General features: G+C 47.9%; 1 protein-coding gene across 3 annotated transcripts; it reads left to right on the top strand.

Moving 5' to 3' along the window:
* Nucleotides 1-1,172: 1,172 nt before the first annotated feature.
* DPEP3 (dipeptidase 3) lies at nt 1,173-5,589 on the top strand. 3 transcript variants are annotated; one of them, XM_007090319.3, is made up of 10 exons: nt 1,173-1,619; nt 1,957-2,083; nt 2,584-2,713; nt 2,803-2,944; nt 3,223-3,292; nt 3,405-3,581; nt 3,888-3,972; nt 4,458-4,533; nt 5,017-5,152; nt 5,244-5,589. In XM_007090319.3, the coding sequence occupies exons 1-10, from the start codon at nt 1,357-1,359 to the stop codon at nt 5,475-5,477; spliced, it is 1,440 nt and encodes a 479-aa protein (XP_007090381.1). In that variant the 5' UTR covers nt 1,173-1,356; the 3' UTR covers nt 5,478-5,589. The 3 variants fall into 3 exon arrangements, 2 of the variants coding, with proteins under 2 accessions (XP_007090381.1, XP_042824738.1); XR_006211776.1 differs by having other exon boundaries at nt 1,263-1,619; nt 4,995-5,152; nt 5,244-5,334; XM_042968804.1 differs by lacking the exon at nt 3,405-3,581 and having other exon boundaries at nt 1,263-1,619.
* Nucleotides 5,590-12,534: the final 6,945 nt, after the last annotated feature.

The raw sequence follows: 12,534 nt of genomic DNA, 5'->3' as shown, positions 1-12,534 counted from the left end.
AGTCCCCTTATGTTCTTAGCAGTAAGAATTTTTGTCCCACTGTTCTACACCTTTGAGGACCTTCCAGCTCCTCCCTTACAGACAGCCATCCTGTCGGAACTAGACCTTTGCTTGAGCTATTGGCCAACTTGGGATGCCCTCTCCACCTCCCTGCCCAATGCAGACCCCATCCTTTCCAGGCTCAGCTGCTGTGGTGCCTCCACTAATCTCTTACCAAACGGGCCAGCCCTCACCAGCACTACCCACAAAATCCCTCAGCCAGGATGACCATATTACAGAAAAACATGTGACATAAATTGACCAGGGAGTAATTTACCCCCTTTCCAAGATGGCTATAGTTAATTAATGTTTAGAATCTAGAGTCTTTTTTTTTTTTAATTTTTTAATGTTTATTTTTGAGACACAGAGAGAGTAGGGGAGGGACAGAGAGAGAGGGAGACACAGAATCCGAAGCAGGCTCCAGGCTCTGCACTGTCAGCACAGAGCCCGACACAGGGCTTGAACCCACAAACCATGAGATAATGACCTGAGCTGAAGTCATACGTTTAACCAACTAAGCCACCTAGGAGCCCCTAGAATCTAGAGTCTTTTTTGTGTGTGCCCATATATTAACAAATGTACAGATGCAAATTTCAATACTAGTTACTAAAACAAAATGGTTTCCCATAATATTATTCTTTTTTAATTTTTTAAATATTTTTAAAAATGTTTATTTATTTTTGAGAGACAGGGAGAAACAGAGCACGAGCGGGACAGGGGCAGAGAGAGAGAGGGAGACACAGAATACCAAGCAGGCTCCAGGCTCCAAGCTGTCAACACAGAGCGAGACGCGGCGCTCGAACTCACGAACCGTGAGATCATGACCTGAGCCGAAGTCGGACGCTCAACCGACTGAGCCACCCAGGCGCCCCTCCCATATTATTCTTAAATTTCATTGTTATTAAAAAATGTATAAGGGCACCTGGGTGGCTCAGTCGGTTGAGCGTCACGCTCAATTTCCTCTCAGGTCAGGATGTCATGGGATCCAGCCCGGGTTAGGCCCTGCCCTGAGCACAGAGCCTGCTTGGGATCTCTCCCTCTCTCTTTGCCGCTCTCCCACTCGCGTGCTCTTGCGCGGCAGAAGCTGGTCTGGTCCCCTGGGGCGCCCTCTAGTTGAGGGTGGAGGTCTGTGTCGCCCCCTCTGGCCACGCTGCGCAGCTGCGTCGCGGATCCCTGCTCGTCTGGAGAAGCATTCTGCCTGCAGCCCCTCCTCACGACCGGTCACGTAAATCTGGTCGGGACCCCACCGTCGCCCTCTGCCCCTCGCGCCCCTCCTCTCGAGACCGGCCACTGCCTGCCCGGCCGACCCTGCGCAACATGAGGCCCCTGGGCCACGAGGGCCCCCACGCGCTTCGCTGGCGACCTCTGCTGCGTCTGCTGCTCCTGCTGTCTCTGCTGCAGAGGGCGGTAACCCGTGCCCAGACCACTCCTGGCACCCCCAGCGACCCGACCACCCCCGGAGCCCCCAGCAATCCGACCACGGCCTTCTCTAGTTCCCCTACCACGCCGCTTACCTCCAGCACACCAAGCCTGAGGAAGCGCGCGCGCGCCCTGATGCGGGACTTCCCTCTCGTGGACGGGTGAGCAGGGGCAGTGCGGGGGCAGGTGGAGACTGAGGCCACACCTGGGTAGGGGAAGGGGTCCTCAGCATGCAGGGCTAGTGAGGAGGCTTCCTCACACCACCCCTGGATGAACTCTCTCCTCCATCAGCCAGGTCCCCTCCCCCCACTACCCTGTTCCTGGTGTACACTACAGGCCCCCACCCCCTCCCCAAAGCTGCACCTCAGGAATTTTTCCATATTGTCTGTGTGAGGTGGGGGGGAGAGGGAGGGGGACAGGACATGCCCAGGTACTTTGACATGCCCTGTCTGACCTGAGTCCATGTTCTCCACTCTACCTTTGTCCTGATGCCCCCAGCCACAACCACTTGCCCCTGCTCCTGAGACAGCTTTTCCAGAACAGGCTACAAGACGTTAACCTGCGCAATTTCAGTTATGGCCAGACCAGCTTGGACAAGCTCAGGGATGGCCTCGTGGGTGCCCAGGTACTACAGGGATACACAGGGTGCCACGACATGGCTGCTGGGGAATGCGGGGGGCCACAGAAACCTGGGTAGGCAGGCCTCTCAGTGATTAGAATCGTAGAACACACAATGTGTCATCGCATGACTGCTGGGAATGTGGGGGCTCTGGAGGCCAAGACAGGCCAACCACATGGGTACCCAGGTTCTGTGGAGACACACAGAAAGTGGCCAGAAAATCCCTGGTGAGTGTGGGGTTAGAGTTAGAGCCACAAAGGATATAGTGGATTGGCCTTGGGGCATTCACATAGCACATGGACAAACAGCAGACAATGATATTTCACAGTCCACAGTTTGGCTGCTGGCAGCAAGCTTAATAGGCATCAGGATACCATAGGGTCATGTAGTGTTTCGTTCTGGGCCAATGACCCAAATGAGCACCTTGGGGGCTGAGAAGGAGTGGCAGGCCAAGGACATTGGAGACCACTCTAATCTCATTCTGGACCCCCGGGGCCTACCTCTAGTTCTGGTCAGCCCAAGCCCCATGCCAGACACAGGACCAGGATGCTGTGCGCCTCACACTGGAGCAGATTGACCTCATTCGTCGCATGTGTGCCTCCTACTCTGAACTGGAGCTTGTGACCTCAGCCAAAGGTGGGCTGGCAAATGGGGAGATAGTTAGGGGCTCACTCTGATGGTTCTGGCCCTGGGCCCTGACCACTTGATTATCCATCCTCTTCTAGGTCTGAACAGCACTCAAAAGCTGGCCTGCCTCATTGGTGTGGAGGGTGGTCACTCACTGGACAGCAGCCTTTCTGTGCTGCGCAGTTTTTACCTGTTGGGAGTGCGCTTCCTGACACTTACCTTCACCTGCAACACGGCCTGGTGAGCATAGTGCCTAGCCACGGTGAAATGGCAGATGACATGGTGGGGCAACTGCCAGACAGGTGAGGACAGAGGGATCCACAAAAGGAGGCTGGACTCTCAACAGGTCCTTCACCCTCCCAGAAAGCAGCTGGCCCAGGTCCTTACTCTATTCCAGGGGTAGCGGGGGCGGGGGGGGAGAGGGGGTGTGGATAGACAAACAGAGGGACTGCAGAGCCCCCAGGCTCTGATGCCCAGGATGTTGCCTTTGAGACTGCCTTCTTCTGGCTGTCCCACAGGGCAGAAAGTTCCACCAAGTTTAAACACCACTTCTACACCAACGTCAGTGGGTTGACAAGCTTTGGTGAGGTGAGGATTCCTGTTCCATACCCTACCCCACCCGTTCTCCACCTACAGATAGTGTACACGTGTGTGCATCCTTGACATCTCCCCCACCTCAAAAAACAAACTGTCTTTGCAGAAGGTGGTAGGGGAAATGAACCGCCTGGGCATGATGGTGGACTTGTCCTATGCGTCAGACACCTTGGTGCGGCAGGCACTGAAGGTGTCTAGGGCTCCCGTGATCTTCTCCCACTCAGCTTCCAGGGCTGTGTGCGACAATTTGCTGAATGTTCCTGATGACATTCTGCAACTTCTGGTGAGCAGCTACTTCAGCCCTCACACCCAGAGCTAGGCGCGTTTCATGCAAACATTCTTGACCTTGAACAAAGCTACCAGTCCAGACCTCACCCTTGGACCCATGGCTGGTTAACCTTCCCCATCTCTGAAAATTGAGGCCAAATCAGCTCCACTCAGGCGCCCACAAACCCAGAGCTGAAACCTCTTCCAGCCCCTGAAGCCAGGACTGAGCACTGTCCTACTAGGCCCCCAGGGCACAGAGCAGGCCATCAGGCTTGAAGAGCCAAACTGAGGGGGCTGAGTGTTCATTTCTTTATCCTTCTAGAAGAAGAATGGTGGCATTGTGATGGTGACGCTGTCCATGGGGGTGCTACAGTGCAACCTGTTGGCTAATGTGTCCACCGTGGCAGGTGAGCCTCACTTCAACTTCTTGTGCAGTTTGAGCTTGAGCCTGTGGCCATGGGGCCTTCAGGACAGCTCCAGCAGTGTAGCACACCTGTTGGGCAATGGGCAGACCTCTGACAACCCAGGAGAGGAGACATGGCTCTTCGCTGCCACCCAGATCTGGGGCCACAGTCAATGTTGATGGGTTTGGGGGAAGCAGCTGCCCCTGCCTCTGAATGTCTTTTGCTGTCACCTCTCTGGACAGGACAGATGGGTTCTCAAGGAACCCAGAGGCAGGGTGGCTTCTGGGCAGAAAAAATTCTAAAGAGACACAGTTCAGCCTGTAGTCACTTCAGAACTCACAATGGGCTGGGAGCTCCATGAAGTCAGCTGCCATGGCCTGGAGTGTTGTGGGCAGGAGAACTGGTCAGGACTGAGTTTCCCCAGACCAGGGCTGGTCCCAGGGCCTGACTCCAGTGTAGTGCTGCTCACACTAACCCCTGCCACCTAGATCACTTTGACCACATCAGAGCTGTCATTGGATCAGAGTTCATCGGGATTGGCGGGAATTATGATGGGTCTGGTCGGTGAGTATTTCCCTGGGGTTTGTCTTGAGCAGGGCACAGCAGGGAGTCCTTTAGTCTCTCCATTCCATGGTCCTCCTACCCTTCAGACCTCATCTATAGGCTCTGGTTTTCCAGCTCACTTGACGTCTCTCCACTCCCAGGGGCTGATTCCTGGGCTCTCCCTGTCCCTCCTGTGGCCTGGTGGACCCACTGCCACTCCAGATCGTCACATTAATTAAGTATTCCCTGACACCCCACCCCAGCAGAGCCCGTTTGCCTAGCACCTGCTGCAGTCCCAGCTCAGCAGATCTGTTGTAGGCCAGCCATCTGCTCAGGGGGTAGACACCACAGAAGCTCTGTCTTCAAGGAGCTTCCAAAGTGACATTCAGTAGCCTGGAGAATATGGCCTTCAATTTCACATGTGTGATTGGGGCTGGTGGGACACTGGGCCCTAGACCAGGATCAGGGCTCAGGTTCCACAGCTGGTGGCCCATGGCCACACAGGTTCCCTCAGGGACTAGAGGACGTGTCCAAATACCCAGTACTGATAGAGGAGTTGCTGAGTCGTGGCTGGAGTGAGGAAGAGCTCCAGGGTGTCCTTCGTGGAAACCTGCTGCGGGTCTTCAGACACGTGGAACAGGTATGCTGGGTTGGGCAAAAGGATGGTGCAGTGGTTAGAGTGGGTGAGAGAGGTGCTATGGGAGCCACTAACTGCTGACTCCCACCCCCAGGTGAGAGAGGAGAACAATGGACAGAACCCTGTGGAGGATGAGTTTCCAGACAGGCAGGTGGTCAGGTCTTGCCACTCCCACCTCCTATCTCAGCTTCAGAGTGAACACCTCGCCACACACCTGGAGGTGACCGAGTGGCCAATCAGTCAGGTCCTCCGGAGGCCCTCAAAAGCTTCCCCATACTTTGTTCTAAGTTTCTTGGTTGCTGCTACCTTCTCAGTCCTCATCCTGTAGTTCTGGTGAGCTGGCCAGTCTCCCAGAGGTCTCTGTGGCAAAGTCTCACAAAGTCCCCTTCCTAGTCATCCAGGCACAAGTGTATGCTGAGAATAAACATTTTGGGTATGGAGCCAAATGTGAAAGTCCTTCCTTCTCCCTGGGGAGCAGGGGAGTGGGGTCTGGTGGGCTCTTGGTTGGTGAGGGGTCTTGTAGGTCTCACCTCAGTTTCTCAAGTGAGTGGCCTCCAACTTTGTCTCTTTTGGGAAGGGCAGAGGCATCTTACCATGTTATTATGATAAAAGCCTGAGCCCACAAAAGAGCACAAAGAAATCTAGTTCAAGTGTGGTATCTATCCCATCATGGAGTGTAACAATGGGTGGGTTACCAGTCTCTGAAAGGTTTACATTTGTTTGTTTGTTTGTTTGTTTGTTTGTTTGTTTGTTTGTTTGTTTTTAAGAAGCTGAACCTAGAGGGTGCCTGGGTAACTCAGTGGGCTAAGTGTCAGACTCGATTTTGGCTCAGGTCATGATCTTGTGGTTTATAGGTTCAAGCCCCACATCAGGCTCCACATGAGGAGTCTGCTTGGGATTCTCTCCCTCCCTCCCTCTCTCCTTGCCCCTTCCTCTCTCTCTCTGTCTCTCTCTCATGCCCCTTCCCCCCTCTCAAAAATAAATTAATTTTTTAAAAATTTAAAAAGAGTGAAAGAGCAAGCCAAAGAGTAAATTTTCAACGTATATAATTGACGAAAGGCATATATCCATAGGCAGACAACCCCATATAAAAATGGAGAAGATATTTGAATAGGAACTTTGCAAGAATGGATATTCAATTGGCCAATAAGAAGATGAAAAGATAGTCAACCTTATTAGCCATTAAGGAAATGCAAAATAAAACTCATAGTAACGACAACTAAAATTTAACAGGTGAACAATACCAAGTGTTAGCAATGATATGGAGCAAGGAGCATACCCTGCTGGTGGCTGATTCAACTGATGAACACTGCTTTGGAAGACAGTTTGATATATATATTTTTTTTACCAAAGTTGAAGACATATACCCAAGGACAGTTACACACAACGTGCAAGAATCTCTCAAAGTAATGTTGAGTGAAAGGAGCCAGTACAAAATAATATATATTATGTCATTCCATTTATATAAAGTACAAGCAAAACTGATCTATACCGTTACAGTCAGTTTTCGGGGAGGTATTGCCTGGAAGGGGGCATGAGGAAGAGCTTCTGGGTTTCTGGTAAAGTGCTGTATCTTGGGTCCTGGTTGCATGGGCGTGTTCATTTTGTGAACATTTCAGCATGCTGTATACACTTATGTGAACTTTTCTGTATGGATATTTTTTTCTCAATAAAAAGTTTTTTAAAAAACTGGGGCCCCTGGCTGGCCCCTGGTAGAGCAGGCAACTCTTGATCTTGGGGTTGGAGTAGAGCCTTCTGAAAAAACAAAACAAAACCCAGAAAAGACTAAACTTAATGTTCAGGGATGCATGCTCAGGTTGAGACTTTAAATAAGAAAACAAGAGGGCACCTGGGGGTTCAGTCATTAAGCTCTGACTTCAGTTCAGGTCATGATGTCATGATTCAGGAGTTTGAGTCCCACATTGGTTGAGCTTGAGCCTTGCTTCCAGTAAAACACAAGCCCTGCTTCTCCCTCCCTCCCTCTCTCTCTCTCTGTCTCCCCCACTGCCTCTCCTGGGATTCTTTCTCTATCTCTGCCCCTTACTCACTCGCACCCTCCCTCTCATAAATAAATAAATAAATAAGAAAACAAGAAGTGGTATCATCAAACTCAGATACTTAGAAAATGCCTGACTTACACAATGTTATGTGTCAATTGCATCTCCATTTAAAAAAAACAAAGACTAAAAAAAAAAAAAAAAAAAAAAGTGTCTGTGGTTGGTGGGGAGAGATGGGGTGGCAATTGGAGGAGGCATTAAGGAACTTCTGGAGTTCTGGCAATGTCCATACCTTGCCTGGGATGGTGGTTATTTAGGGGTGCACTTTGTGGTAATACACTGAGCTGCCAGGTGGGCTGAAGAGTCAGCTCCCCAACTTCTGTCCTCACACTCCCATTCCCCAATTCTGTTCTCCCAGCAATCACTCAGCACTTTTAACTGTTGATATTTACTGGTATTTTCCTCCATATTTCTAAATAATGTATTTAATTGCCAGCTGTTTATTTGTTTTCAGTTTATTTATTTGAGAGAGAGAGAGAGAGAGACAGAGCATGCACATGAGCAGAGGAGGGGGAAAGAGGGAGAATCCCAAGCAAGCTCTGTGCCCAACAGAAGAGCCCAACGTGGGTGGGGGCTCAAACCCACAAACTGCAAACGCATCACCTAAGCCAAAACCAAGAGTCGAACAGGCTCAACTAACTGAGCCACGCAGTCATCCCAAATGCCAGCTCTTTAGACATACATTTTAGATATTATTTATTGACTCAGTAATTTGAAAAGTGAGGATTTTGTTTTTATTTTCTTAACCCTTTTTAAAGTTTATTTTGAGAGAGAGATCATGGAGGAGAGTCAGAGAGAGAAGGAAAGGGAGAATCCCAAGCAGGCTTCACACTGTCAGCATGGAGCCCAATGTGGAGCTTGAACCCACGAACCATGAGGTCATGACCTGAGCTGAAACCTAGAGTCAAGACGCTTAACCTACTGAGCCACCCAGGTGCCCCCCAAAATGAGGACTTATAGCTCTCACTCCCCCTCTCTCCTCCTATCATCCTCTAAATATTAGAATTATTTGGTTAATTACATCTTGGATTTTTTGTTTGTTTTTAAACAAGTTTACTGAGATAAAATTGATATACCACACAATTCACCCATTTGAAGTGTACAGTTCAAGGGCACCTGGGTGGCTCAGTCAGTTAAGTGTCCAACTCTTGGTTTCAGCTCAGGTCATAATATCACAGCTCATGGGTTCAAGCCCCGCACTGGCTCTGCACTGCATGGAATTCTTTCTCTCTCCCTCTCTCTCTGTCCCTCCCCTGCTCACATGATCTCTCTATTTCTCTCTCAAAATAAGTAAATAAAATTAAAAAAATAAAGTGTACAGTTCAGTGGTTTTCGTATATCACATTATTTTTTTAATTGTAAAAGATATGTAATAATTTGCCATTTTAACCATCTTCAAGTGCACAAACCAGTGGGCTTAAAAACACTCACAAATGTTGAACAAACATCATGGTATTTCCAAAACTTGGCCATTATCTCAAACAATGTAATGTAATTATTAAGCAATACCTTCCCGTTTCCCCTCACCTCAGCCCCTGGTAACCTCTATTCTTTTTTCAGTCTCTATGAATTTGTCTATTCTAGATAACTTATATACAGCATTTGTCCTTTTGCATCCAGCTTATTTCATTTAACAAAATGTCTTCAAGGTTCATCTGCCTTGTAGCATATATCAGACTTTATTCCTTTTTATGGCTGAATAATATTCCATTGTAGGTATAGATCACAGTTTGTTATCTATACATCTGGTGATGAAAACCAAGGTTGCTTCCACCTTTCAGATGCACAATGAACACTGGTATACAGATACCTGTTCAAGTCCCTGCTTTCAATTCCTTTGTTTTTTGGGTTTTTTTTTTTAAGTTTCTTTCTTTATTTTTGAGAGAGAGAGAGAGAGGGAGGGAGTGCAAGTGAGCAGGGGAGGGGAAGAGAGAGAGAGGAGGACAGAGAATCTGAAGTGTGCTCTGAGATGACCACGAAGAGCCTGATATGGAGCTCGAACTCACGAACCATGAGATCATGACCTGAGCCAAAGTCAAATGCTTAAACAACTGAGCCACCCAAGCACCCCTGTGTCTGGCTTCTTACATTTAGTGTGTTTTCAAGGTTTGTTCATGCTGTAGATTTTCTCCATTTTTTATTTTACTCTTTTTCTGGGGTTCCTGTTGTGCAGATATCCTATTTCCATCCTCCATCTTTGTTTTCCCTTTCATTGTTTTCTCTTTCTTCTTTTGGGACGATTGCTTAATTTGGTCTTTCCAATTTATTAATTCATTCTGAATTACAATTTTTTTTCAAATATTATTATGGTAACTTTAATACATGGTCCCATATTTCTTTGATACTTCTCCCATCCAGAGATGGGTTCAGTGCCTCCCCACCCTCTCTTGAATCTGGGCTTGGTTATTGCTTTAGCAGTAAAATACAGCAGAAATGATGCTGGGCCTGTTTCCAGGCCAAGACCTAGAGAAACTGTCAGTTTCTACTCCCTGCTTCTTGGGGTGCTTATTCATGAACTGCAGCCACTATACCATGAGGAAACCAAGCAGCCCGTGGAGAGGTACACATGTTGGGTACCCAATCCCCTGATCCACAGCCCCACTGAGCTCTTAGCCTACAGCCAGTAACAACTTGCTAGCTGTGTGAATGAGTCATCATGGAAATGGATCTTCTGGTTCCAGCTGATGCCATGTAGAGTAGAGCGGAACTTTACTCAGCCAGCAGGTTTGTGAACAAATGTTTTTGTTGATTGTTATTTTATTTTTTTAAAAAATTTTTTTAACGTTTTTTTAAATTTATTTTTGAGAAAGAGAGAGACAGAGCATGAACGGGGGAGGGGCAGAGAGAGAGGGAGACACAGAATCGGAAGCAGGCTCCAGGCTCTGAGCCATTAGCCCAGAGCCCGACGTGGGTCTCGAACTCACGGACCGCGAGATCGTGACCTGAGCCGAAGTCGGAAGCCCAACCGACTGAGCTACCCAGGCGCCCCGTGTTGATTGTTATTTTAAACCATTGTTATTTTGGGGTAATTTGTTATGTAGCAATAGACCCCTGGAACAATTATATTTTTTCATATCTTGTATTCCTTCTTGAGCTTTTCAATATTTTCTGGTTTTGTATTGCTAATATTTTACCTTATCTTTTTGTAATGTTTATTAAGCTAATTTGGAATTTTTGTTGCATGTGTTCTAATAATTTTCCTGATAGATGTATTCTTTATATATATATTATATATATGCATATAATATATATACATATATATTATATATTATATATATATACATATATATAATATATATATTATATATATAGTATAATATATATGTATATATATTATATATATTATATATATACATATATATTATACAATATATATATATAGTTTTGGCAGTTTAAGTGTTTTTTTAATTTTTTTAACATTTATTATTTATTTTTGAGAGAGAGAGACAGAGCACAAGTGAGGGAGGAACAGAGAGAGGGAGACACAGAATCCGAAGCAGGCTCCAGACTCTGAGCTGTCAGAACAGAGTCTGACACGGGGCTTGAACCCATGAACTGTGAGATTATGACCTGAGCTGAAGTCAGACACTTAGCCAACTGAGCTACCCAGGCGCCCCTAAATGTGTTCTTTACATGTGAATAGGCAATTGATTTTTTAAAAATGTTTATTTATTTATTTTGAGACAGAGAGCACACAAGAGAGAGTGGAAGCCGGAGAGGGGCAGAGGGAGAGGGAGAGAGAGAATCCCAAGCAGGCTCTGAACTGTCAGTGAAGAGCCTGATGTGGGGATCCATCCCATGACCATGAGATCATGACCTGAACCGAAACCAATAGTCATCACTTAATTGACTGAGCCATGCAGGCATCCCATAGTTCTCTTTTGAAGTGTCTGTGCCCCTCAAATATTTTTCTTTTTGCCTGCATGTACCCTGATGTTACAATCTACTTGGTCAGTCAGTAGTAACCGGGGGAAGTTGTATCCTAGCCACAAGCTCTCTCAGAGTCTAAGGTTGTCAGTTGGGCTGCAGTGACCTATCTCCTTCACACAGTACCTGACCCCACCCCTGAGGTGAAGCTGCATGTGAGGGTGCAGTGGGAGCTTTAGGAACTTTTGCAGAGCATTAGGGAAAATGGGAAGGAGGGGGCACTTATTCATTCTTTATTCAAAAGATGTGTTGGGACAAGGGACTGAGAATACCAAGGCAGCAATACCGAAAAGGTCCTGTCCCTGTGAAGTCTACAGTCTAGTGGGCATGAAAAATGTTAATCAAAGATCCCCACCAACACATTTCCCCCTGCAGTGGGGACTGTGAAGGAAAAGTGCTTAAGGACAGCCCAATCCAGTGGAGGATGAGGTGGGGTGGATGGATGTGGGTCAGGGAAGTCTTTGGGGGAGGAGGTGGTACTCCAGGATGAGACCTACCCTAATAGCAAGGAGCTTGGTTAGTGAGGGTGGGGGCAGAGGGTAGAAAGGCACTCTGTCAGAGTGAAGAACAGGTAATGCGCAGAAAGATGAGTTTGGGGAAGTGAAAGAGGCCAGAAGGCTGGAACTCCTTCTGTTGGAGGAGCCACTTGGAACAGGGCCTTGTGGGCCAAGAGAAGAACATGGGCGTTCTCTTCAGAAGAGGTGCCGCTACCATGAGCAGTGGGAGAGAACAGGGAGTCCATTTGGAAGGCTGCTACTGTGGACAGCTGAAGGTGGCGTGAAGGACAGGAGGTCAAGTCAACAGGCCCTGGCCGGGTGACTGTGGGGTAAGTGTCAGAATGGTGGTCAGCTTGGAAGTCCTCCTACAGGACCCAGTGACTTTCCTCATTCCATCCCAGAACTAAGGCTGAGAGGAGACGGTAGTCAGAGTCTGAGTTCTGTTGGGAGATACCACTGATTCTTCCGCTATGTTCTAAAGCTCTCTGAGCCATAAAAGAGAGGGAAAAAAGCAGATAAACAAGTCAGATGGGCTTGGGAGTTTTCTGATAGAGAAAGAAATAACTGAAAGGATAGCCTAGAGAGATAAAGGATGTTAAAGTAAAGCCAATGAGGATAAGTTATCTGAAGCAGGGGAGTGAAAAGTGAAAGAAAAGTTAAGAGTGAATAAGTAAACGACTTGGTAAAGGAATCCCCAGGAGGTGAGACAGTAAAAGAAAATTAAGATGAAAGAACTTGGCTAAAGAACATAGTGTAGTGTTCCAAAGGGGCAAACGGGCCACCGAGGAGGCGGGTGGGTGTCCTTCCCACCAAGGAGGCAGCAGCTTCTGGGGAAGGGGCATGAAATTCCCAGCCACCTTCAGGGAGAGAGTGCAGTGAGGGGCACGGGAAAGGGACGGCATCT

This window comes from Panthera tigris, chromosome E2 (assembly GCF_018350195.1).
Source record: "Panthera tigris isolate Pti1 chromosome E2, P.tigris_Pti1_mat1.1, whole genome shotgun sequence".
Taxonomy (NCBI): Eukaryota; Metazoa; Chordata; class Mammalia; order Carnivora; family Felidae; genus Panthera; species Panthera tigris.
Note: the sequence above shows the minus strand (reverse complement) of the source record. Positions and strands in the feature narration are given on the sequence as shown.

Coding starts and splice junctions, on each gene's coding strand:
- DPEP3 (XM_007090319.3), top strand. CDS start 1,357: ATGAGGCCCCTGGGCCACGAGGGCCCCCACGCGCTTCGCTGGCGACCT. Junction 1,620..1,956: donor GACTTCCCTCTCGTGGACGG/GTGAGCAGGGGC, acceptor TGATGCCCCCAG/CCACAACCACTTGCCCCTGC. Junction 3,293..3,404: donor GGTTGACAAGCTTTGGTGAG/GTGAGGATTCCT, acceptor CTGTCTTTGCAG/AAGGTGGTAGGGGAAATGAA.